At 40.7% G+C, this 25,699-nt stretch overlaps 1 protein-coding gene across 1 annotated transcript; it reads left to right on the top strand.

Moving 5' to 3' along the window:
- Positions 1–428: 428 nt before the first annotated feature.
- Positions 429–25,346, top strand: lamb3 (laminin subunit beta 3). The gene is made up of 24 exons (XM_052075075.1): positions 429–519; positions 1,079–1,149; positions 1,245–1,293; positions 2,302–2,456; positions 7,251–7,365; positions 11,280–11,353; positions 11,491–11,682; positions 12,229–12,292; positions 12,788–12,957; positions 13,106–13,226; positions 13,593–13,781; positions 13,947–14,102; positions 14,729–14,922; positions 16,214–16,310; positions 16,469–16,838; positions 17,174–17,334; positions 18,040–18,251; positions 18,324–18,530; positions 19,784–19,928; positions 20,356–20,563; positions 20,798–20,939; positions 21,076–21,252; positions 21,471–21,633; positions 24,452–25,346. The coding sequence occupies exons 3-24, from the start codon at positions 1,269–1,271 to the stop codon at positions 24,589–24,591; spliced, it is 3,477 nt and encodes a 1,158-aa protein (XP_051931035.1). The 5' UTR covers positions 429–519; positions 1,079–1,149; positions 1,245–1,268; the 3' UTR covers positions 24,592–25,346.
- Positions 25,347–25,699: the final 353 nt, after the last annotated feature.

Consider the following 25,699-nt stretch of genomic DNA (forward strand, 5'->3'; position numbering starts at 1 on the left):
AAACGTGCGTGCTAAACAGAGGTTGAGTGAGGTTTATGAAAGGTCATGCATGATACGCCAACATCTCACCTTAGGTCATACATGATGGAATTTTGAATTTTAAACCTTTGGACAGGTTATGCTGATATAGTGAATCGTACAAACTCAGGATCTGGGTGGGTTGGGGGGGCGGTATTTGATGTACAGTAAATAGTTAATAACCTAAGGAGTGTGCTTTCACAGTTTTATACATTTGTTCAAATAGCTAATGAGCATTAAAATCTACCTTTCCATTACCTTGGGATGGTGTTCAAAGAAAGAAGATACCAAGTTGCTACTTAAGAAATGAAGAACACCTCCACAGAACGGCAGAAGGCATGACTGTACTTGTCTGAGATGTGTCGTCTGTGTGTGTGTGAGTGCGCACGCGTTGAATCACAAGACACTCCCTGTGCTTGGTATTGGTAAGCATGTCTGCGGAGAGTACAAAAATATTATGCGCGGGTGTTCAAATGGCCCTGAGGCTACCTTTGCACACAAGTGAGTAAACCTAAAGCCCTCAGGGCAACTGTAGTGTCTGTTGTTGATACGCGTTGTTATTTGAACTACAAGTAATTTAAACTCCGTGTTTGCATTCTATGAGGTGAGACTAAACAGTTCAGACATTTGCAAATATAGTAAGAATAATTCATGAGATATAAAATGTAAGAACATCTTAGATGAGTGATATTTGGATTGATACGTCTGAAAGTGAGCCCCCAAGGACATTATGGGCCTCAATTCCTCGGTGTTTCAAAATAATGTCGCATTCCAAAGGCAGACCATAATTGAGTAGTCTTCATGTGCTGTTGTTGGTATCCTTTTTTTTCTCATTTTCATCTTCTATGACCAGCCCCGGTGTTGTAGGAATGGAAAAGCAAATGCAAAACTTCTCTTCAATTGAGGTCTTGTGAGGTACTTGAAGAAGTGTGTGTACAATATGCTCAACGTGTGAGATGCGTGAGTGTGTGCGTGCATGCGAGTGTGTGCGTGATTCATGGAGACATGGGAGTGGTGCTCAAGGGTGTGACTCTGACACACACTCTATCATATCGTCCAGGTGAGTCTACAGTTTGTATAAGGGCAGCAAGGCAGCAACACAAGTAACCGGACTTGGGCATCGACGACGAGGTGACCCTCACTTTAAAATCCACATTGAGATGCTTTGGAGTCTGCTTCTCTTTGCCAATGAAAGCTAATTATTTTGGCCTCCTTTTCTCTTCCAGAGCCGTACATGAATAAACCCTAAAATGATGCTACTTTTACTTCTAACAGGTAAGAATTTTTTTCTCTCTTGAATTTTTCTCCTTCACTCTTCTCTGGTGCCATGTTTCAGCCCAAAATCTGATGTTTCTGTCCATAAGTGAATGGAATCTTGGAGTGGAACCAAGTGGTAGCTAATATACCACACATACCGCATACGAAGAATGAACCTGCATGCTTTCTGTCATGATGGCACATGTTTAAAGAGTTATTATCGCAGATGGGACTTAGTTTTGGCCTGCTTTTCCTTTCTTACAAGACTGATTGTGTGGACTTTTTCAAAATAGCAGCACACTGAAGTTAAATAACAACCAACGTTGTCAAATGATTCGCTTGAAGTATGCAATCTACTGTAAAGATAGATAGATAGATAGATAGATAGATAGATAGATAGATAGATAGATAGATAGATAGATAGATAGATAGATAGATAGATAGATAGATAGATAGATAGATAGATAGATAGATAGATAGATAGATAGATAGATAGATAGATAGATAGATAGATAGATAGATAGATAGATAGATAGATAGATAGATAGATAGATAGATAGGTAGACAGGTAGATAGACAGGTAGAGATGGATGGAGAGATAGATAGGCAGACAGACAGACAGGTAGATAGGTAGGTGGGTCAGTAGGTTGTAGGTAGGTAGACAGACAGACAGACAGACAGACAGGTAGATAGATAGATAGATAGATAGATAGATAGATAGATAGATAGATAGATAGATAGATAGATAGATAGATAGATAGATAGATAGATAGACAGACAGGTAGATAGATAGATAGATAGATAGATAGATAGATAGATAGATAGATAGATAGATAGATAGATAGATAGATAGATAGATAGATAGATAGATAGATAGACAGATAGACTCATTTTGAATTGGTGTGAAAGCATACAAAAGACAAGGAAACACAATAAATTGATGGAACTTTTAAAATGTAAAGGGGATGAATTCCATGGGTGACAAAGCCAGGATCTTAAATGTAACATAAGAATTTCCTCTAGCAGCCGTGGCTACGGTATCCCATGCCCAGACTGACTGCAGACAAGGTGCTTGTTACCCACGCAGCAGCGACCTTCTTGTGGGTCGGGCTGATCAGCTCCATGCCTCATCGACATGTGGGCTGACAGGCCCCGAAGTGTACTGCACGCCATACCAACAGGTACGAGCCTTCAAAATTCTCACGAGAGCTCCTGACACATGGTGTTTGTTTCTATGAGGCCTTTATGTTGACACTTCTTGACATCAAAGGGACACGATAAAATAATGCCAATTGTTAATCACATGTGCCTCAGCTCATCATATGTCGAATCTAAAACACATGAACATGTCTGAATCAGCTGCCCATAGTTCACATCAAAACAGGCACAAAAAAAGTCAGAAAATAATGGTCATAAATGTTTGAGTTCGCGGATCTGTAAAAGACACATCACATTTGTTTGTTTCAACTGTTTGCCCCTAAAAAATTATGTACTGCAGCATGTGTAACGTCAAATATTTTAAATGTTCCTAGATCGTATACATTTATAGAGTAATTAATCAGATGATAAAATAATAATAATAATAATTGGATTTGGGGAGACGTGTCTTTCAGTCGCGGAAGATCACCCACACACACACATACAGACAGACAGACACACACACAGACACACACACACACACACACACACCAGAATCATGTCTTTGTACCTGGTGATTGCAACACATGGAGGCATATGATGCAGAGGTCATGGTGAACACGCCGACAACACATACAGCAAATGTCTGTGGTAGTTTTGGCTGGACTGCCCAATGCCCTCTTTGTCAGTTTCATTTTGGGGCCAGATCCTCATTTTGCAACGGCACCCTTTCACCAACATTTTTTATCTCCGGAAGAGTCTGCAACACCAACCACCAGATCATTCGCAGACTCAGCACGAAACTTGCATCCCTACATCATTTTGCTGCTGTAAATTGGGAATTTCTCCATTGTGAGACAAATAAAGGTTTTCTTTTCTTATCTTATCTTATCTTAACTTATCTTGCATGGAAGTCATTTTGAAATAAAGGCCTCCGAGATCATCTGAAATGTAAATTTTTACTTCTTTTTCATTTACAATTATTTACTTTTAATTTGGACAATTTGGAGTGTTTTTCCGGGTCATCGAAAAGAACAAACATGGCGTGTTTTCACCTGTTGGATATTTTCATTGAATTTTACTTTGATAATTAGCTTGAAATACAACAACATTACATCTGTTCTTGATTCTCCCCAGTGATTCTCTCCTTCCCCGAAGTAGTGTCGTCTCTCAATCAGCCGTGCATGAGAGTGGAGCTGACATTAGCCAAGCTGACCCGGAAGTACAAAATCGCACATTTAAAAAAAGCTTCCCCTTACAAAAAAAAAAGATTGCGATATCTCACAATCTTTGCAAGATAATGCAACAATTGCAGGGAACGCAATCTTTGCGTGGAAATGCAAAGTTTTCTGAGGGAATACAAAACTTTGTGAGGGAACGCAACATTTTTTTTGTTTCCCCTTAAGGCAGGTCCCCAAACTACGGCCCGCGGGCCGGATCCGGCCCGCCTCCACATTTGGTACGGTCCCCCTGAACAATACCAGAAAGTCTTTTGATTTATTTTTCATCAATGTATATTTGTATTTTATCATAAAATTTGGCTTTTGCAATAAAATATTCCTTAGTTATGAACTTTTTTATGATTAACTATTAGCTCGTAACAATTTCAAAAACATATATAACGTGACATTTGTTCCATCCTTCTGCGGTCTGTGCCGTTATCTGGCAACCCCAGGAAAAAAAAAATCCTAAAACCGTCCCTCTCAAAGAGAACGTAATCATGGCGAAAAGATGAGGTAAGAGAAAAAAAATATTCAGAATACAGGGAATTTAACCCAAAATGGAGAAATGATTTTTTTTTCAATGCAAAGAAAAGATTGTCTGTCTCATCTGTCGGTGGCGGTATTCAAAGAATACAATCTGCGGAGAAACTCTGAATCCCGTCACAACAAGTACGATTTTTTGCATGGGCAAATAAGAGCAGACAAACTGTCAATGCTAAAATGAGGAATGTTAGCTCAGTAAAATACATTTGTAGGCCAAGCTCAGCTGAACCAGCCATGTGTTTGGGCTAGCTTTCGGTTTGTTCAACTGATAGCAAGCAGCGGTAAGGAGAGTTTGTCAAGAAATGCATGAATGCTGTCGCGGAGGTGGTGTGTCCCGAGAAGAAAGACGTCTTTAATACCGCGAGTGTATCAAAAAAAGTTATTTGATTTTGTGTGGGTTTCTTTGAAACAATACATTTTTACGTCTAGGTACTCTTGCAGTCACACTTTTGCTGTTACAAACTGACCCTGGCGCCCCCATCACAGAAGCGAAAAGTTATGTGGCCCTCACAGGAAAAAGTTTGGGGACCGTTGCCTTCTCTTCCGGGTTCTTCCCCTGCCGCTCTCTGTCACACACGTCGGTTATGGTACACTTTGTCTCTCATAAAAGATAAAAAGCGCTCCCCTCCCATTCATTTCTTCTGAGTGCAGCCTATGTTCTCAATGTGAACCTGCCTGAGGGAATGTTAGGCATGTTAGGCGTGTACTCTTCCCCTCTCTGGAGGTGAACACTGTATGATCCATATTTATTTTATTTAGCTGCGTGACATTGACCAGACAGGGAGAGGAGAAAACAACACCCATGTTTATCTCAGAGTTGCCATACTCACTTATGGCAAACAATAAAGATCAACAATGATTAAGACCCCAAATCAACTTAGCTCACGAAGCAGATGGTGTGGGGAAAGCTTTCCCAGTTTACTGCTCCATTCTTCAGCCTCACTCGGGAGCATTGACCATATATTTGGTGGCCTTTAAAATATTCATAATCAAAATCCTAAATGAATATCTAATGTATTTTGAAATGTACAATTCAAAAAAACACATTTGATTTTGAGATAGGAATTCATTGGCTTGTTATACAAACAAAGCTGACTGGATAACCTATATGGTAATCTATTCACGTGCAAAATGTTTTACCAGAAGCAGTGATTATAAAAAAGATAGATTGAAGGGCAGTGCAGCTATTGGATTTGGTTGTTAAATAGTGATTTTTAAACATGAGTTTGATCATATATTAAGTAGGTCATGCTGACTTAGTCAAAGTCAATAATATGCAGAACCTTTGACCCCATTAGAAATGTAATCAGGGAACCAGTGCATCCTTGGAACCAGTACGGACACGTTGGCAATTAATATTGAAATTTTGTTGTTGTTTTTTTTCCCTACTGATGCATTTTTTGAAATACTTTTCAATTTGATCATTGTACATTACCTTTACTTGGGTTCACATTTATTTAACTTGTCATGCATAAGATCACTGGCAAGAAATGAATGCAAATACATGCCATGTTTGTTTGAGATGATAAAGAACTGTGCCAAAAGCAACAAACGGTTAAAAATAAATGCTCAAATAACAGCAGGACTTTAATCAGAATCAAAGATGCTCAGGTTTATGTGGAGCACTCTACTGGATTGCTGGTCATTTTGGGTTAATTCACCAAACTGAAAAAATATATACTTCCGTGATCAAGTTTTATCTATTGTTTTTGTCCTTGTTTGTTAAAAAAAAGAGAATAAGTAAACAAATGAACCAAAAAATGTGAATGCTTTTCCCATTACATTGAAAATACAGTGTGCAGAGGTTGCAAGATTACGTTCATTTGTCAGTGAGTTTGCTGAGTATTTTTGCAACATTTGTAAATGTGTGGATGACAGCAAGTGCATTGAAATGGTAAATGTTTCTATGCCTCAAATAAGGGAACATCAAACACAGATTCCAACTATTTAGGTAACCTCTGCCAATAATTTGTTTAATGTTGTTTGCTTCTTTGAACAACCCAAAACAACCGTCTGAACTCATATTGGATTTTAGCAGACCAAAGGGGGAAAAAAAATTCAGAGTGTGTGACCTGAGGCACGTAAGCGTAATGAACTTTGGTGAAACATTAATGTTGCAACAACGAACAACTGGTTGGGAATTTTTCCCTAGCGGATAGGCAGACAGTTCAGTCACTTCCAGGACAGAGCAGGGTGACTAAATATTGACTTCAGTGGCAACAGCAGCAACTTGGATGTCATCACGTTAACTTATTTATTCATTTAATGCTGTCAAGGTAAATTAATGCATCACAGTACAAACTTCATGAGAGGATATAAACATATATATAAGAGTGTTCTTATACCCTTGTTACTCTGCTACATAGCTGCATTTAGAAAAACTAAGCTTATGATTGATCTCACTCCTAATTGTAAAAGAAGCTGTTCTGAGTATAGAACACTTAACATTTACCATTTAATATTTAATATTTACAGTCAATCAAAATAATTGCTTTCACATCAGAGCAAATAAACAACATGGCCAGAGAAATCAGCGTTCATTATGCCATCCACATTCACGGTTTCATTAAATAAAATGCACACATACACCAGTTTTGTCCAGTACGAGCAGAAACAAAGTAATAAGCAATTTTCCGAATTTTGAAGATTTTTTTTTCTTTCATCATGCTTTTTTCAAGATCATTTGAATGCGCCACCTATCACATTACGTAAAATGGTTTTGGCCTATCAAATCAGTGCGTGAGATAGAAATAGACTATGAGATCGGACACAAAAGCAAAGCAATGGCAACAAAAATGGCATCGTTTGAAATTAAGCTCAGCAAAACATTGCTGTTTACTTAGAGTTGTTCCTGCTAATGTGTATCTGTATCATTTTATCTCATAAAACCCTGACTGTGACTATTATGATAAACAATGACTTCTTGGTTGCGGATATGGCTGCAAATATGTATATAAATTGTGCCAATCTGGCCGACCGTACTTTACCGAGGTATTGTGTCACCTTTGGTGCAAAGACCATTCATTGGCTTTGGCTGTGATTCAGCTATTGTTCTGGTTTTCTATTTTTCAGAGGAAGATGAAGTGCTGCCCATGTGACTCCAGAAACCCAAATGGACCACTGGCCCACACTGTCAAGGAAGTGCTCTCCACTGCTGGACCAGAGAGATGGTGGCAGTCCATTAAAGGTTGGCCAAATTATTTTTTTAAAAGCATGGGGTGACTTCTTCTGTTCTGATGAATGACTGGGGTTTGATGAGAAGGAATTCAGGTAGATTGAGGCACAGTTCAGGTGAGAGAGTTGTTGCGTCCTGTCAGAATTGCCACAACTCAACCCATAATGTAGTTTAATGCAATCATTTAAAGCTGACAATAAAGTTCAATATGTAGAAGTCATCAACATGGCAAATCATGTAAGACTTCAGAAGACTTCAAGGATGGTGGGAAGTCGGATTTATCCCACTCAGATTGTCACATTCAGACCTCAAAACATTCAAGGCGAATGTTAAAAACCAACTGGCCCACACCGGTGATGAATACGTTGATGGTACCGCCGTACAGCAATCATCTCAAGACCTGGAACAACAATACGAAAAAACACCTTATAATAACATACATGGTATTTTGCGTTTCATATTACCTTCGCCACTAAAGAGGAAATACCGGTGCTTAACATCTTGCTTGCACATGCTCCAAAAAAACCCCCAACAAACTTTACATCCATCCATCCATTTTTCGATCTGCTTTATACTCACAAGGGTCGTGGGGGGTGCTGGAGCCTATATCAGCCGTCTTCGGGCAGTAGGCGGGGGACATCCTGAACCAGTGAATGTGCTTATTAACCGGTTAGGTTTGGTACCTCTAAGAAGATTAAGAACCACTGATTTAGAGTGTTCAACCACCCTGCCAAGCATGTTTTTGGAATGTGGGAGGAAACCGGAGTACCCGGAGAAAACCCACGCAGGCACGAGGAGAACATGCAAACTCCACACAGGGAGGCCGGAGCTGGAATTGAACCCGCCATATATTTTCCATGTATATTAATATTCACATCTGTATGTCAATATTTTGTAATATAGCACCACAAAATGATTTTTTTCATTTTACTGTAATACACAGAGCCCAGTGAATGGATCCAAATGAAATTTTTTCAATAAAGCCAGAAGTTACTGATCAACGTCTTGCACAAAATAATGTGACATTTCGGCAAAGGCCTGACTCCAATGCACCACGACTCTAATGATTTGACAGTATGAGAAAAGGCTGCTGTAACTTGACCCAAATAATCCTATCTTGTCAAAATTTCACACATTTGATGAGAGTCCAGGCATGAAGAAATCTACAAACTTATTTTTCATCGTAGTGGCATTGCCACCTACCGGCCTAAGAAAATACATGCTTGATTTCTTTGTTGTCTTTTTTCCTCTATCCCATATTTGCTCAGATAGTGTTTAAAAGCCTTCAAGGTGTTGAAACACGAAGTTTGTGATTCTTTGTGAAATGTTGCCTTGGCAATGCAGTGTCCCCCCAGCCGCATTCCCCACACAAAATGCTGATTTTGGGGGTCTACCCATGCAGGAAAACTATGCTTTGCACACCCGTCACAACTGGCAAAGTAATCAATATTTTGTGCCGTTTTTTAAAAATGGTTCAGTAGTGCAACCTAGAATGTTTTGATGCAGTACCAGTATCAAACTACGAAATGTTGTCGGCATATATAGCAGCCCAGGACCTACAAAAAATTCTCTGGGAGTTATATGCTAAACCTAACTGGAAGTCCACCTTCTTAAAATTTCTTTCAAATTTGGCCCAATTTTTTGTAACTAAGTATGAACCAGATTAATAATGTGAATTATTCAAAACAGTTTTCCCACATCTGGGACTGCTCCTGTCTGATGTGCTCGGGAGACGCGGGATATTTATTACAATGCTTCGAGCTGATTGAGTGATAAGGCAACTCGTACATGCCTACCAAGCTTTTTTCTTTTTTTTTTTTGACAAATCACGACAATGGATGAAAATTTCGTCACTGACATGCACACTGTTTTGACAAGCTGAGTTACCTCAGTGGTTGGCACAGGTGGCGTCATGGCGTTGACTGATAGCTTTTGTATTTATTTTATTTTTTTATTTTTGCAGAATAAACATACGGATAAAGGGTGTTAAAAATTTATTAATTGCAGCATCCATGCATTCGTTCACCGGTGTCGGCATGTTTGGTTTGTTTGTGTCGTCGCAGTCGCATCTCCCACCGCCAAACACATCGTTGCTTTGTGTGCTTTTTTGATTGGTCCGTGCTACCAGTGCGGCTCGAAGCAGATCAGCAGGCTCAGGACAAGTTGGATTCTCATGTGTTTTGTGAACTCACAAATACTGCAAAAGAATTCAGCTTGTCGGCAAGGTTAACATTTTTGGCCTTTTATAGAGGTCACAAATTTCAAGAACGGCTCAAGATTTTCGACAATTGTTTTGAAATTGTTTGTGTTTCACCTGAAAATGTTCAAAATGAAAAGTAATAGCAAAACATTTTTCATTCTGTTGCGACACACTGTTTGTGACAATTACTCAGCTGTTTTTCAAGGCCTGATAATTCCCCCCCCAAAAAACATTAAACTGCCGCATTGTTTTTTCCCTCAGGCAACGTTGAAAAGTGTGGTGTTTCTTTGTAAGCGGTGAATGGAGAACAAACCATTTTGTTTTCAAGCTATGTTCGTGCACAGATAATATTTGCATGTGTGAAGATACGGCTATTGTATGTGTACCGGCATTATTTAGTTAGGCAGGGGTGTCAAACTTATTTTTGTCGTAGGACACGTTATAGTTACGGTTACTCTTGGAGGGCCGTTATGACTGAATTTTCAATATCAACATATCAATGTTTAACCACCTCTACATATAGCATACACAGCGAACAACAAATAAATGGGTAACTAGTTTTGATACCATCAAGAATAAAGTATTGTTCAAACATTAGGTTTACATTAAGTATGACAATTTGAAAAATTGATTCAGACTTTAGCAGGGATCATGGAAGTTGACATGCTTTAATTGCATAAAATGATGTGACGGGCCATATCTGGCCCCCGGGCCTTGACTTTGACACCCGTGTCATCAGGGTTTCTGTCTAATACTAAGAGAAACTTAATAGGATTTAAAACCTACAGAAAATGTAAAAGTGAATTAAGTCCATCCGTCCATTCGTCTCAAAGGGTCTCACAGGCCACCAGTTGACAATGATTGACGACAAGGAAAAACTCAAATTTCCCCTTCAGGGGGAAAAAAAAGTAGCAAGTAGCAAAAATCCGCGTATACAGTCATTGAAAATTAGAAATGCTTTTCTTTAAATGCCTCAAATTATTGCATGAGCAAGGATACACCTCCAAGTTTCTTTTCACAAAAAACTTGAGCTCTCAGGTGTCCAGAAAGATTCCACAAGCGTAGACAGAGATAAGAGCCTTTGAAGAAAAATATATTTCTAAAAAGACAAGCCCAACAAAGTGCAACAAAGGGCACTGATAACAATAAACCAGGAAAAGACACGAACAAACCTAAAATGTTAGCAAGGTTTGATAATCTGACAGTCAGTTGTGACTGTCAGTGTGGACGTTAAAGGAGAAAAGTAATGAAATAATGAACCCCAGGGTTCGACGGAGCCTCTGCCATGGAGATTAAGACACACCTGGCTCAAGATGTCAAATAGTTATAACACGCGCGCTTGGCCATTGCTGGCTGCAGATGATCACATTGCTTGTCCAAGCCGTAATAGTACGTCATACACTTTGAAAAACGATACTTGTAATTTTATTTACTGTTATTTGTTTTTAATAAATGTGTTTTTTAATGTCTTGAATTTGTAAAAAAATCATATTTTTATTTTTCACTAATGAAGGGTTCGGTGAACGTGCATATGAATTGATGGGTTCAGTACCGCTAACAAGGTTTTATGAGCTGGAGACTGAAAAAAAACCCCAAACAAGACAGGATCATGATAGCGGCTGAGTGACATATATTCTAGAATCTAGATTATAATACTGTCTCCTCTCTCTCCCCAATATTTGGTAATAATACATGATTGCTTTTACTCTATTGTTTTTTCCTCTAGAGGTGGCTCCAGTAACATTTCAATTGGACCTCAACAATCTTTTCAAGCTCGACAACCTGATCCTTAAATTTAAGGTGTGTAAAAAATGTGCAGTGTTTCCCATAAAGCATCAGTATTGTTTTATGTCATTTCCTCTCATTTGTGTTTTCCAAACATTTCTTTTATTCGACCTGAGCGCACTTATCATTTCTGAATCGGATTTTCTCTGCAGGGGCCTCGTCCGAGTGCCTTGGTTATAGAGAAGTCTTTGGATAATGGCAGGACATGGCAGCCTGCCTTCTACTTAGCTACAGACTGCCAGAAATCATTTCCAGGGATTTCCACCGCATCGCCCGTTACTGAGGAGCAGAAATATTGTTTTGCGCTGCCCCCTACTGAAACAAACCCATATCAAGATCATACAGTAAGCACAACCCCAATTTCTCTTACAGCCTCCATTTTTTTTAGTCTTCTGATGGTAAAAATATCAAAAAACAATTGTTCGTGTACTTTTTATTGATCCCCAAAGCTTAGGTCTTCTCAATAATGTTTGCATTTGGAATGAAATACAGAGTCTAGTCCCCATTACATCCAAAGTAACATTTTTGCTCTTTTCATATTTACCATTAAGAAGTGAAAAGTCATACCGGTACATAGTTGTACGCCGCTAACTGTGTTCTCATGTTTTTTCTTACCGAAGTCAACTGTTCTGAAATGACCAGGTTAGACGTTGATTTATTTTCTTTTATATATATATATTTCAGAAACTGTAAAAAAAAAAAAGTACTTTTTATATTAGGGTTTATTTTCTAATATTTCCCCTAGTCCGTGTTTAAAGTGCCATACTATGTGGCTGTTACAACAAAAGTAATTTCATGGTAGACTCTTAAACCTTGGCGGTTGAAAAGAAGAAAAATGGAATGCCACATGATGAATGCAGAACACACACATGAAGTATTCTCTTTTCCAGATCGAGTTCAGTCCACTGCAGCACTATCCTTATCTCTCAGATCCCAACAACCCAAAGATTAAAGGTTAGTTTTTGTGTTCCTCTGGAGTGTATTGCATGTAGGATTTTACCATACCCTTTTTACGAGCGAGCCCCAGACATGAAGGACCATGGAGGCCCCCTAAAACAATCTTTAACTGCCAAAACTGAAAACGAATGTCAACCTATTTGGTCAACTTGCTAATATGCTAAAAATATGCTAAAAAATGTGTGTGTGTGTGTGTGTATGTGTGTGTGTGTGTGTGTGTGTGTGTGTGTGTGCGTGTGCGTGTGCGTGTGTGTGTGTGTGTGTGTGTGTGTGTGTGTGTGTGTGTGTGTGTGTGTATCTATTGATCAATCAATAGAAAGATAGCTTTTAAACACCGACCCCTTGTCATTGGGTAATGACCAAATGTCATCTGCCTCTCATGGACCCCTTTAGGTCAGGCCCCTGACCAATTGCCCTTGTTGCGATATTTCTGATTATATCATGGATCGTGACAAATATGAGTCTTCTGATGGACTTTTCTTTAATCCTCAGATGCGACTGGTTTAACAGGCCTGAGGGTAACCTTGGCCGAGTTGGGCGACGTGCCACGTCAACCGGGCAGGTCTCTCAGTAGGTTTTTTGCCTTGAAGGAGATGAAAGTGATGGGAAGTTGCATGTGTCACGGACATGCCAGTCACTGTTTGCTGGAAGCCGTCAACAAGGTTCGATTCCCATTGCTTACGACCACATCATTTTGATCGAACTATCGATAAGATTGTTTGCCGGATCGACTAGTGTTATCGTATGCACATCTGTTTCAACTGCGCACTCTTCATAAATGAAAGCGGGTAATGTTGTCAATAACTGCAGGTGAGCCCACAGTGTGACTGCCAGCATAACACTGCTGGTGTGAACTGTGAGCGCTGTGATGAGCTCTACAATGATCTACCCTGGAGACCTGCGGAGGAAGGCGACACGCACACCTGCAAACGTAAGACACACGCCAAAGTTCTGGAATCACTGAGTTGAGATGATCAATGGGAGGAGTCTGAATGTTGAAAACTGTAACACTTCATACAACATGTATGAGATTGTGATATTTGGGAAGAAGTGATGACAGGAATCAGCCATGACCGAAAATGTGATTACTCTTCTTTTGCTCCCCTGACAGTAATTGGTTCAACTGCCTGTTTGGGGAAATGAGTTTGGACCACAACACAACATGGTTCTTTTATGAGTTGTGTACTACAGTATATGGGGAAACCAAACCAAATGAATTTGTCAGCAAACTCCAGTATTGATTGTGTTTGTTGACCCCCAAGTAACATCTATTCAATTCTCTTTCTGTACACCTCAGGCTGTGAGTGTAACAACCACGCCCAGCGCTGTCGATTTGACCAAGCTTTGTATGAAGCCAGCGGCCGGAGGAGTGGAGGTGTGTGTGAAGGATGTTTGCACCACACCACAGGACCACATTGTGACCAGTGCGCCCCTGGCTACCAGCCCAATCCCAATAGCCAGATGGATCGTCCCGATGCTTGTATACGTAAGTCATCAGAAGGAGGCCATTTGTATGGTGGGAAAAATGCCTGAGTTTAAAATATAAGTTTGTTTGCAGTCGTGCATGTGTTGAGTTTTTCCGAATTCTAAACAGTAGTGTACTTGCATGGATTTCGTGCAGTTTGTGCTTATTTTAGCCATTCTCCTCTAGGTTGTGTCTGCAATGCCGAAGGGACAGTGAATGGGGGACGATGTGATGACAACACAGGCCTATGTCAGTGTAAAATGAATGTGGAAGGGCCACGCTGCGATCGATGCAAACGAGGCTATTATGGTCTTTCTGCATCCAATCCTCTGGGTTGCACAAGTGAGTCAGCTGGTTTCTTGACTTGTTTTCAACTACGTATATTGTATCGACCACATATTAATCATGTCACTTTGGGGCAAATTAATAGATGCTCAAGACACTGAGGTAATATTTATTTATATATATTAAACAAAACAAAAAAAACAAGCGCAACATTTCACTATTTGTATTTCCTTCAATGATTATTGATGAAACTAGTTCAATGCAAGTAATTATTACAATACATTTAAAAAGTGTTCACATTTTTTCCAGACACTGGGCAGCTACAAGCCAAAGTTACTCGGCCCTAGCACTGCTCCTCGTAACAAAAGCCGTAAGCGGCACATTACAATGTTGCATTACTCATTTGCATGAAATAGTACTGCTCCCTCAAAACATGTTGACTTCATCGTAATGAAGACTTTAGTACAAGATTCTATATTTTGTACTTTGGCTTACTATTGAGACTGTTTTAAATTGTGAAGGTATCAAATGTCTCCATAACGTTGAAATAACAACTTATTGTTCTTTTCTTTTGTTACTCACTCATGACATGTACTACTGTAATCATATGTTTGTCAGGAATTTCATTCATGTTTCCCTCTACCCCCCCCCCACCCCCCACTCATCCCCTTTCTTCCATCCAGAGTGTTCCTGTTTTCCAGAGGGATCACTGTCAGACATTTGTGATTCAGTGACTGGCCAGTGTCCTTGCCGGCCGCACTTCCATGGCCTTACTTGTGAAGCGTGTGCAAGAGGCTACTGGAAATCGCCGCAGTTTCAGCGCTGTGAACTCTGCAACTGTGACCCCACCAGGTCCTTCAGCGATACTTGTGACCAGGTGTGACCTACAATGCTCGCTCCTGCTCTCGTTCCTCCAATAAAAATGGGACACCCTGCATGATATGAAGTGGGAGGCTGTTTACTCTAATTGAGAAGGATTTTGTACAAAAAGTCATGCGTGAAGGGAGAAATTACACTATGAGGAATGATTCCTGAGTAATGGGTCTATGCAACTTTATAGCCTTGAACAGTTCATTTTCTTGCTCACTTGGTTAATTGCTTAAATATGTTAATGTAAAAGCACCTGGTGGTCGACTGGTTAGCACGTCAGCCTCACAGTGCAGCGGTGCAGAGTTCGATTGCGGCTGTGTCCTTTTTGTGTGGAGTTTGCATGTTCTCCCTGTGTCGGCGTGGGTTTGCTCCAGGTACTCCAGGTTTCCTCCAACATTCCAAAAACATGCATGGCAGGTTCATGGAACACTCTAAATCAGGGGTGGGCAATTATTTTTTGCATAGGGCCTCATGAGAACCAGAAAATATTATGGAGGGCTGGATCAAAAGGGTGAACTAAATTCGACATAATATGAATTGGATTTCTTTTTTTAAAAGGCAGTATTTTGCATTTTTTGGCACGTTTTTCAGACTTTAAGAGTACATTATTCCGTCGTATCGAACGGGATTTGCTTGACTTGGCGCGACTGCGGACTCCTCCCTATGCTCTGCAACTTCAAGTAACTGTGCCACCTGGTGTTGAAATGCCTGTCATAACAAGTCCAAATAAAATGAATGCAGTCGTTGACATCGAACCATAATTGTGTACCAACCTTCGATGGGCCGGATTAAAAAGACCAACGGGCCAGATTTGGCCCGCAGGCCGTAGTTTGCCTACCTCTGCTCTAAATTGTCCTAAGGTGTGAGTGTAAGTGAGTAAACAGATGGTTGTTCGTCTATGTGTGCTGGAAACCAGTTCAGGGTGTCCCCTGCCTACTGCTCGAAGACAGCTTGGATAGGCTCCAGCATGCCCCTTCGACCTTTGTGAGGGAAAGCGGGTCAGAAAATGGATGATGGATGGATGTTAATGTAAAATGTCGCCATGGGCTAAAACATGAGAAAACCTGTACTTCTCAAATGTTGCAGAAGTATTGGGAATTCTGGTCAACCAAAGATTTTTAGGCCACTTTTTAAAAGGGTTCTTGGAAATAAAAGTGACGAGATCATTTTTATTCATAATAAGCCAGAGCACCACACTTTGAGAATCACTGACTTGACTTCATCTATTCGCATATAGTTGTTTGTGTTTTCATTCGGTGAAAGCCTTTTTTTTTAACCTTTTCTGTTTCTCTTTCTAGTTGTCAGGTCAGTGTCAATGTAGGCCGGGCTTTGGAGGCCAAAAATGTACTGATTGCCCAGCCAACTCATATGGCGATCCTCTCATTGGCTGCAAGCGTAAGTCGGTTTCTCTGGATATCTTCTGTGTGGTCTTTTTTACTCTCATTATCGTTATTACATTAACACAGACGCATGAAAAATAGTTATACCCTTTTTTACATATTTTTGAAATATTTTACATATTTCAACTGTTCATTTTCCTTTGATGTTCCCAGCTTGTCTGTGTGACCCTGAAGGCACCCAAGTTTGTAACAAGCAGACGGGAAGCTGTTTGTGTCGTCCAGGCATCACAGGCGCTCGATGTGACTCGTGCATGAGAGGACGCTGTGACTCTTTCCCTAATTGCAAGATGTGTCCTTCTTGCTTCTTCTCCTTGGATACACAGCGACAAAGCTTCAGTTTAGCCTTGGAGAAATTCACCTTGAACATCCCCTCTCGTCCGGGAGGTTCTGGCGGCCTTGGGAATTTGGAGCCCCGTATTCGAGCCCTTGAAGCTCGTCTGAATTTCATTCGGCTCTCTATCGCTCTTCCTCCCACTTCTGCAAGACAAATTGATGATGCTCTGTTCCAACTGAAGAAATTAAGGTGTGGAAATATTTTTATTAACATTAATATTATTAATTCAATATGTTTCCTGATGTTAGTAATGTCACTGATGGTGCAGTTTATTCACGTGATGCAGCAGGCGGTTAATTGCCACTATGTGAAAGTGTGAATGTGAGTGAGAATGGTGATGTGTCCCTATGTGACCTGTGATTGACTGGCAATCTGCTCAGGGGCCGCCACTTGCCCAAAGTTAACTGGTATACGCTACAACAAACATGCCCAAAGTGAGCAAACAAACAGGATAAGTGCGTTATAAAGTTGATAGATGAATATGAATGATTGAGTTCACTCACTTAGTTCTATTTGTCTCACAGGGAGCAAATGGACAATGTAAACGATGGCCTCTCTCCTGTGCCCCCAAAACCTGATCCGAGCAAAGAGCTTGACAAACTGCAGGTCCTGCTGGACACTCTAAATGTTGAATACAACATCAAGAAAGAAGCCATGAAGAACACAATCAATCCCAGCAATAAGGGTCAGTGATAACAACTTTTATAATCAGTCAGACACTCATTTTAAGGTGATCCTTGATCCCTGAGCGGAGTTTGCTGAGCTCGCTTTTTAAACTAGTTTGACTGCTGCCAAAACATTTTGATATTTGTAACAGACATGCCTTAAAAATAGTTCATTAGGTAACAGTTAGCGGCCCGGTGGTCGAGTGGTTAGCGCGTCGACCCCACGGTGCAGAGATCGTGGGTTCTATCCCAGCTCCAGCCTTCCTGTGTGGAGTTTGCATGTTCTCCCCATGCCTGAGTGAGAGGGTTTTCTTCGGGTACTCCGGTTTTTCTCCCACATTCCAAAAACATGCATGGCAGGTTAATTGAACCCTCTCCTAGTGTGCCCTGCGATTGGCTGGCAACCACTTCAGGGTGTCCCCCACCTATTGCCCCTATACAGCTGGGATATGCTAAATGTGAAATAAAATACTCCTTTTTAACTTCATTGACAAATGATAACATAAACTGAAACAGCCCTCTGAGCTCTAATGTAGTCATTCTTTTTCTGTTTCGATCCTGTTCAGTCCTCACTGCTGCTGTCATTATACGCTCAATGCTGTCATTTTTCATCATGCGTTCCAACTGCTTTCTCTTTTTTCTTGTTTCCTTTTTGAGATGACTTGCCTTCAACATATTTCAGAATCCAATAAACTCTGCTCATATTGAGTTTTTCCCTCTCTCAGGTGCTTTCAATACCATCAAAAACGCCTATGACGAGTCTGCAGATGCCGCAAAGAAAGTTGATACCACCAAAAAAACTGTCAAGGAATCAGCTGACGCCAGAGAAGATACTTTAGATCTTCAGGAAAAAGAATATCCAAACAATACTCGAGAGATCAACAAACTAAACCAGAGCATGGCGTCCCGCCCAGACCTCACTCCTGTTGCTAAAAAGGTACTGGCTAGGCCGCCATCATTTTCATTACTAGGGCTTGAAGTTGTCTCTTAATGATGAATATTTCTCCAGGTATGTGGCAGTGTTCGGTCCGAGCCCTGTACTCCACTCATGTGTGAGGGTGGGGACCTGTGTCCACCTGAAGGAACTTTGCCCTGTGAGAAGGGGTCAACATGTGTTGGTGCCCTGCCTCTGGGCAAGAGGGCAGATGCTGATGTGAAGGATGTAAAAGATCGTCTGGAAAATCTCAGCAACAAGATCACAGAGGCGGCAGAGAAGGTACAACTACACACACACACACACACACACACACACACACACACACACACACACACACGTGCACATTTATTTATATATACAGTGTATATAGATAGATAGATAGATAGATAGATAGATAGATAGATAGATAGATAGATAGATAGATAGATAGATAGATAGATAGATAGATAGATAGATAGATAGATAGATAGATAGATAGATAGATAGATAGATAGATAGATAGATAGATACACACACACATACATACATACATATATATGTGTATACAGTATATAGATATACAGTATCTGTATTTATTAAAAATACCAGTGGCGGGCAGTTTGTTTTGGACCTGGGTCTTCAGTGGGTATATAGCAGGGGTGTCGCACTCATTTTAGCTACGGGCCAATTTGGAGTTACTTCTTCCCTCGGAGGGCCGTTATGACAGTGAAACTACAAAATTATTACCGGTATTTGTACACAACAAATTAATGGATTACTCATTTTAAAATCAGTCCAGTCAATTATAATAGTTTGTTCAATTATTGCGCAAGTGAGGGTAAACAGGGTAACAAAATGATTACAAAATCTCAACGTTATTTATTACACATGACACTTAGACATTTTGGTACAGATCTTAACTCGTTGACACACGTGATTTGCTTTCGTGGGTCACATAAATTGAACTGGCGGGCCAGATCTGGCCCCCGGGCCTGGAGTTTGACACTCGTGGTATATAGTGATCTAATCCACCTCTTAGTATCACCGCCACATCACACTATGTAGCCCCGGCCTCCCAAAAAAAGAACACTATTTATGGACTCATTTTTTCTACATTCATTCATTCATTCATTCATTCATTCATCATCCGAACCGCTTGATCCTCACTAGGGTCGCGGGGGGTGCTGGAGCCTATCCCAGCCGTCTTCGGGCAGTAGGCGGGGGACACCCTGAATCGGTTGCCAGCCAATCACAGGGCACACAGAGACGGACAACCATCCACGCTCACACTCACACCTAGGGACAATTTAGAGTGTTCAATCAGCCTGTTTTTGGGAATGTGGGAGGAAACCGGAGTACCCGAAGAAAACCCACGCAGGCCCTGGGAGAACATGCAAGCTCCACACAGGGAGGCCGGAGCTGGAATCGAACCTGGTACCTCTGCACTGTGAAGCCGACGTGCTAACCACTGGACTACCGGGCCGCCCCCATTTTTTCTACATCATTTAACTAAACATATGTAACTGTACTTTTACGGTATTTTTAATTCACAGCTCCAAAACACCCAAGACGACACCAATGGCATGAGACAGTCAACAGACGATCTTTCCAACAAGATAAGGGATGCCAGAAAGGATCTAGAAGATGACCTAAAAGAGGCAAAGGATATTGTGAAAGAGCTCAAAGATTTCCTGTCAGGTACAATTATTTGTTGTGTAATGGGATGATGGCTCTAATTTTGTGGGAAAATGTTAGTCATGTTAGCTTGCGTATTCAGAACAAGTGGTGGTTTTTGATAGGGATGATATGAGCACCTAGCTTTATCCAGCATCATACTACAAGCAGTTTTGATATCAAATGGTTTATTTTTTGCCAAAGATCGTAATGTTATAATATAGTATTTGTGAAGAACTACACTATTGCAAAGTAGAACTGTGAAGATTATATTCCTCATGTGTCAATCAAAACTGACCATTATTATCTGTGCTGATTGCCTTTAAACAGTTTGTGTATTGGATTTCATTCTATTGGACAAGTGTACTTCTCAGAAAGAATGCTTTGTGTGTATGTGCATGTTAGCTCTTTTTTTTTTTTTGCCTCCAACTTGTCTCATTTGTGGATCCAGACCCATCATCCAACCTGACACACATTCAGGATGTGAGTGACCGGATCCTTAAAACCAAACTGCCTTTGAGCCCGGATTCTCTGAAGAAGAAACTTGATGAACTGAAAAATCTTGCCGAAAACCTACCGGACAGTACGTCCATATTGAGCGAGTCAGAGCCGCAGTTGGATGCGGCCAGAAAATTGTTGCAAGAGGCCCAAGATACCAGGTGAATATCCAACCTGAAAAGTTTGCAGTTTACTTTGAATATATTCCGTTCTTAGATTAAACTCTACATTTATTGAGTGTAAAGTTGAGAGATTAAGAGATTAAACTCATCAGGCATCACATCAAGCATTAAAAGTCTTCTTTCTCAAATTCAGAAATGTCTGATTTTTCTGAATCAAATGATGTAAAAGTTTCTGTTGAGTCCTCAGAGTGACAATTAATGGCATATTGACAGGGACACAGCTCTAGGGGTGAAGGACGATGTGGATGAACTGCTGGCAGGCTTTGACTCCGTAGAGGACTCCCTCACTGACATGGAGGACAAACTCCAGACCAGCATGGATTCCATAGACAACTTGAATAGAACTCTTACGAAGGTAAGACCCGGGAAAAATTATCAACAGTATGCCATGTGATTATCCTGTTGAGGGTTATAGAGAAACTACCCGCAGGGAAAATCAGAGAATACATTTGGAAAAATTATTCAGTTTTATAATAGCTGATTTCATCCAGGCCAAAAATCAACTGAAACCAGCAGAAAAGACTCTGGATGATGTGTCATCTGTGATTAATCCAATCAAACCGCAACTGGATGAACTTAAAGACCTGCTGCGGGATGGAGCCGAACAAGCTGAGGACGCTCAGGAAACCGCAGACCAAGCTGGGGATGAAGCAGCTGATGCTGATAAGGTCAGCTTGGAGATGATCAGAAATCAGTCTTTCGGACGAAAATTTTTTTTCTGCAGGCCTGAAACACTGTACTGCGTGCCGTGTGTTTGTACGGGCAAACTGTTAATGCAGTACCATGTTTGTCTTTATGAGGGTATTCGACGATAATGTACGCATACATACATACGCTAATACATACATTATGTATCATGAACATGCATGTTTTTTTTTTTTTTTAGGAGCTGTTGACGGTGCAGCAGCAGTTTGATCTTCTCAAAGATAAGGCTACTTCTGGGCAGCCTCCTGGACAAGCAGGGCCAGAAGATGAACGGCTTACAAAGCTCATGAAGGATGCTGGGAATCTGGCCAATACCACTGACAGCATGTTGAATGCTCTGGAAGGTAACAGATTTATCACATCAACCACTCAATCAAATTGTGTTTATAGAGCACTTTTCATCCATAAAAATGCAACTAAAAGTGCTCTGCAATTAAAACATCAAAAATGCAACATAAAAAGAGTACCCTCCCGCTCCCCCAACGTACAGCGCACAGATATGCAACCAGTAACCCCCATAAGCATACCTGCGCACACACATACACATGTGCACACGCACACAAACCACACACACGTAACCTGATAAACCATGTTAAAAAAGACATGGCAAGGCACTAAGAAAACCTATGAGGAAAAAAAAGCACCCATGCTGACCAGAGTGACAGTCACCACACCTCCCAGCCCGGCATGAGAAAACATTGGAGCTAAAGTGAAAAAAAATAAACTAAGACAGCAAGATTAGATAAAAATAGGCTTAGTTTCAAAATTGCTCAAATAAATTATGTGTGGCATGGCTCAGTGGTCGTCTCCCAACACAGAGGTTGAGGGTTCAATTCCTGGCCATTGCAACCTTGTTGAAATGTCCTTGAGACGTGGCATTTTCTGTTTTATTACAAAGTAACTAAGTAAGTGTCAACTAGGGTTCCAAATTAAAACCCACCAAGTAGCCAAATGCGGGTTAAAATTGATTTTGGTTTGTGTTGATAAAAATCTAGCAGAGAGAGAGAGAGAGAGAGAGAGAGAGAAGCGCATTAGCCTCACAGTGCAGAGGTGCAGGGTTCAATTCCGGCTCCGGCCTTCCTGTTGGATTTTGCATGTTCTTCCGGGCCTGCGTGGGTTTTCTCCGGGTACTCCGGTTTCCTCCCACGTTCCAAAATCATGCATGGCAGGCTGATTGAGCACTTAAAATTGTCCCAAGGTGTGAGTGTGAGCGCGAATGGTTGTATGTCTGTGTGTGCCCTGCGATTGGCTAGCAACCAGCTCAGGGTGTCCCCCGCCTACTGCCCAAGGACAGCTGGGATAGGCTCCAGCACCCCCCCTCGACACTTGTGAGGATGGATGGATATGTAATGTTAAAACTGAAACCTTGATTCTTTTTAGCAAATAATCATGAGCTCCGAATTTTATGAAATATTATTTTGAATTTTTCGACCTCCTCCCACATCGCTCCTCTAAGGAAAATTGTAAATAGTACTGCGATTTATCCACTTGTGTTCATATTGTATTTAATTGAAAGATGTTTGTTGTTTTTTTTTCTCTGTTTCTCCTTTCTTCTTTCTACATACATTCTTGCTGCTGGAGGCTGTAAATTTCCCCAGTGTGGGACGAATAACGGATATCTTATCTTATCTTATCTTATGGGTACGAGACAATAAAAAAATTGAGTCCCTGCACGCTGGTCCATATTTACTTCCATAAACTGCCACGTGACCTCATCTTATGTTTTTGTCACTTGACGTCGTGCTTTGTGCACAAGCGTGTCACTTCATAGATGTGTTCCATTCACATTAGAAGTCGCATTTTGGGCGTCACACACTGCAGTGTGAACGTAGCTTTAGTCTGCTCCGCGCTGCTAAAAATGAATCTCCACAGTTTGCACACCCTGAAAGAGAGAGAGGGGGTGATTGGTCTTGTGCGAAAAAAGCAGCACGTGTCTCTTTGTCTCCTTAATTTTCTAATCATAAACACATTGGCTGCGGGATAGCTGGCCAGCAGCTTGCAGGAGGCTACACTGTCAGAGCTGCATAAAGGGAATGCTGATGAATGTTAATTACTGTATAAGGTTTTATAATTAAAGATTTAAGTAAAGAATGTGTATTGCTATAGTCTTTGTCTCCAATATGTAAGTATAAGTACTGTTTACGTATTTTAAACATGCTGGTACCCACAAACCCTTACACAAAAATTCCTGGGGTCGGGGCTAGGGGGTGGGGGGGTTGCAAACCCTACTTCGTGGATTTTCTTCTTTCTTGGGTGGTCCTGGTACCCATTCACCGCGATAAGTGAGCGATCACTGTACTATAAAGGCAAAGTGGCACGGTAGTCGACTGGTTTGCACATCCACCTCACAGTCCAGGGCTGCAGGGTTGATTCCAGCCCCAGCCATCCTGTGTTTGCATGTTCTCCTCATGCCTGCGTGGGTTTTCTGGTCTCTGGTTTCCTCATACATCCCAAAAACATGTGCAGTAGGTTAGTTGATCACTCTAAATTGTTCGTAGGCTAAGAATGGTTGTTTGTCTATACTGTATGTGCCCTGCGATTGGCTGGCAACCAGTTCAGGGTCTACCACGCCTAATGCCCAAAGACAGCTGGGATAAGTTTCAGCATCCTCGAGACCCTCGTGAGGACAACCGAATCAGATCGTAGATGGATGGATAGACGAAACGAGACAACACTGGCCTCGTGGTAGCCTCCTTGCTGTGGAGTTGTGTTTTGTCCACCCACAGGGATGTCATTGTTTGGACTTCCTGGACTCGGGGGTGGGGGGGACTTTCACATTGCCAGAAATTTACTGTGTGTGTGTGTGTGTGTTGTGGTGAATGAGTTCGGATAATGTGTAATGTGATGATGTGTATGTTTGCGTGTGGGGATGGGATACATGTGTCTCCTGTGTATTCTGTATTTTTTCTTTTGATTGATTGTTTGTGTTGGATTTTTAATGCATGAAAACTGTTCTAGAAATACCGTTTAAGTTGATTCTTAGGCATCCAGAATGGATGATTTCTTTAACTTACCATACACTTGAGATTGGTGGAAAGAAACGGTACACAACTTGAACAACAACAAAAAAATCAATAAATACAAGTAAAATCATTATTTCACCATGTCTTTCAATTGCAAAGACATCTTTAAACTAATTCCTCGTTCATTATCTCTCCGCAGGAAAAGCCGATTCGCTGAAGCAATTGCAGGATGAGATTCTTCAAAAGTCCTCACAGCTTGAGGGACTTGATGCCAAGCTTAAAGACCTTGTGGCACAACTTCAAAAGAAAGCCCATGATTTGAGTGTCTGCCAGGGCTGAGGGAGTTATTTTCATTCCGAGACAAGACAATCTTTAACAGAATCAGTCTTTATTAAAGCAGAGGTCCTCCTTTACCCTCAAATACTGTTGTTTCTTGTCTCCTTAACATTGCACCTTTTCTTTGACGGATGCACCGTGTCGGGTTTGGAAAGGTATGATTCTTCATGAAAAGAACCACCTTTGCTTATACTATATCAAGCACGTAGCGAGGTTGTCAATGGTTCAATTGTGGTAATCTGCCGATGTATGTCTTTTGTTTGAAAAGTGACATGGGAAAGGTCAGCACAAACTGTATCAGTACCGCGTTTGCCTTTGCATAACCTTCAGGCTGTCACAAAGTTTGATGTCATTTTGTAGTCTGTGAATAACCAATTCTTGCTAAAATATGAGATGTGGAAAACAAGGTTTAATGTACCGGTACTTGATTCTGGCAGAACAATGACATTGACACGCAATGAAAATTTATTATTATTATATTTTGTCGTCTGTCACATCACATGGGTGATGTGTATTTGAAAAGCTTAGTGCAATCAGTTACAAAATCCATATCCGTTTGAAAATATATGAATTTGGCTGACTACAATGTGTTTTAACAACATAAAGGCCATTTAATTTTGTTAAAGCGGGGTGTAGCTCCTAGATTCATAGAACAAATGATGTCAAATTCTTTTGGACAACCTTGTATACTATTATTTATTGTATGTTTTATTTGTGCAGAACCCATCATATTTAATAAAAGCTTTACTTATGCTTCATTGTTTGTACAAAGATTGACATGGTACAGCATAAGTATCATCACATGAAGAAACAAGGAATAGTTTTATTTTTTATTGAGGGGGGAAAAATGCATTCCACTCCATTTTTAATTCTTTACAGAGTGTTCAATTTGTGGCACTTGATAAATTCATTGAGTAGACCCCCACTATTTGCTAATAGGGAAAAACTGCGTACAATTGACGCCTTTTGAAATGCATTGAAGGGGAAAAAAAGAACGAAACCAAATCTTAAAAAAGAAGATAATTAAAAATATGCATTTTACATGAAAATGGGGAGGGAAATGGAGAGTTGGGGACAAAAACGATACATACTGAAAAAAATCTGTGATAAT

Source organism: Hippocampus zosterae, chromosome 9, assembly GCF_025434085.1.
Source record: "Hippocampus zosterae strain Florida chromosome 9, ASM2543408v3, whole genome shotgun sequence".
NCBI classification, from domain to species: Eukaryota; Metazoa; Chordata; class Actinopteri; order Syngnathiformes; family Syngnathidae; genus Hippocampus; species Hippocampus zosterae.